The 2,097-nt window shown below is 25.1% G+C and overlaps 1 protein-coding gene across 1 annotated transcript; it reads left to right on the forward strand.

Moving 5' to 3' along the window:
• Nucleotides 1–255: 255 nt before the first annotated feature.
• On the forward strand, nt 256–1,762 carry OCT59_029149 (uncharacterized protein; the record flags this gene model as incomplete). Its single annotated transcript, XM_066141835.1, has 2 exons — nt 256–509; nt 580–1,762. The coding sequence occupies 2 exons, from the start codon at nt 256–258 to the stop codon at nt 1,760–1,762; spliced, it is 1,437 nt and encodes a 478-aa protein (XP_065994519.1).
• Nucleotides 1,763–2,097: the final 335 nt, after the last annotated feature.

Consider the following 2,097-nt stretch of genomic DNA (forward strand, 5'->3'; position numbering starts at 1 on the left):
AAAAAAGATTTGACATAAACCTAATATTAAGGTTTTTTTAATCGTCTTTGAAGAATCAAAATTAGAATAAATAAAATTTCAATTAATACTTCGATTGCTTTGCATACTTATGGGAGGACAAAATATTAAAATGGTAAGTTGTACGGAATTTGTCAGCTGGTCGTCCAACATATAACGGATTCACAAACTTTATTTTTTAAAAAAAAATTTTTTTTTACTCTTACTCTTTCACATTGCAAATTTGACAGGAACAATATGTCCAAGCAATTTTTTCCAAATTTAAGTCGAAACTATATTGAAATTTTGGAAGATGATGAATATTATGATATTACTATTGAAGTTGGTGAAGACCCAAATGTAAAAATATTCCGTGCACACATGATCATCCTGTGTTACCGTTCTCCATTTTTACGACGAACTTTGATTTCAAGTAGAAATAATAATAATAATACCGTAGCTCACATTAAGTTGCCAAATATCTCACCAGAAATTTTTCAGATTATTTTAAAGTGAGTTATATTATGAACTTTGACGGTATCTTAATATTTTTATTTATCGTATAATTTTTTTATAATATAGATATATTTATGGCGGTATCATTTCATTAAATGAACAAGACCCTTCGGAGATTTTAAAAGTTTTAGTCGCTGCTGATAATCTACTGCTTCAAGAGCTAATTGATTATTTGCAAACGTATTTAATTGAAAATAAATCTGAATGGATGGAACAATATTTTGAACTTATTTACCAAACAGGTTTTCAATCTAATTCTTTATTAGAACTTCAACAATATTGTACAAATTTCATGGCTAAATTTCCTGAAAAAATATTTGGATCACTTGATTTTACTTCACTCTCAGAAAAATCGTTAGTTTTACTTATTAAAAGAGATGATTTACAAATGAAAGAAATTGAAATTTGGGATCATGTATTAAAATGGGGTCTTGAAAAAAATCCTACACTTCTTCCAGATCCTATTACTTGGTCAGATGATGATTTCAGAATGATGGAAAATACTTTACAACATTGTTTACCTTTAATTAGATTTTTTAGTTTATCTTCGGAAGATTTCTTTCAAAAAGTTCGACCTTATAAAAAACTTTTAAAATTTCAATTTTATGAAAAGTTATTAGAATCATATTTAAATCCTAATAGTGAACCAAATGATAATATTTTACTTCCTCGATTTAGAAATATTGATGGAATTATTGATTCGAAAATAGTCAATTTAAATATTGCCTCTCTAATTTCTAGATGGATTGATAAAATTGATATTAAAAGCAAATACGCTTATGCAAGAGAATTATATTTACCATATAAATTTAAATTACTCTTAAGAGGAAGCCGAGATGGATTCACTCCTGAAAAGTTTCATGAATTATGTGATGATAAACTTTATACTGTAACATTTATTAAAGTGAAAGGAACAGAAGAAATTATTGGGGGATATAATCCTTTAGTATGGAAATCGAGTGGTACATTCGCTAAAACCAAAGATAGTTTCATATTTTCTTTTAAGAATAAAAATAATTTTAAAGATCTGATTTTAAGTAATATAATAGATATGAATGGTGCAGTGTATTATGGCAGTAATGATGGACCTACGTTTGGTTATGATCTAAATATTTGTAAAGGTAATGATGGTTCAAAAGAATATGATTATTTTCGGTGTAGACAAAAATACTATGAAAAAAAGATAAGAGATACGGAAGATAAGTTTTCAATAGAAGAATATGAAGTATTTCAAATAAAAAAAAGATGATTAATGCTCAAATAATTTACTTTAATTTTATTTGTTTAATTTATATTTAAATTAACTTTATCATTTATTATGTTTTAGAAATATATTTAAATTTAATGTAACTATAGATTCACTAAATAAGTGACATTATTTACCAAAATTATATTACTGTATTGCTTACCAGTTTGCGCATTGTAAAGGTGTAAGCTACAAATAACTAACAATATTAAATAAAATTTGACAATATAACACAAATATTTAATAATTTGACGCACAATTTTTACTGTGCATTTACAGAATATATGAAAATTTCAAGTTATTACTTTAATCATAAATTAATATTCTTAAAATTTAAT

The sequence above is a fragment of the Rhizophagus irregularis genome, chromosome 9, assembly GCF_026210795.1.
Source record: "Rhizophagus irregularis chromosome 9, complete sequence".
Taxonomy (NCBI): Eukaryota; Fungi; Glomeromycota; class Glomeromycetes; order Glomerales; family Glomeraceae; genus Rhizophagus; species Rhizophagus irregularis.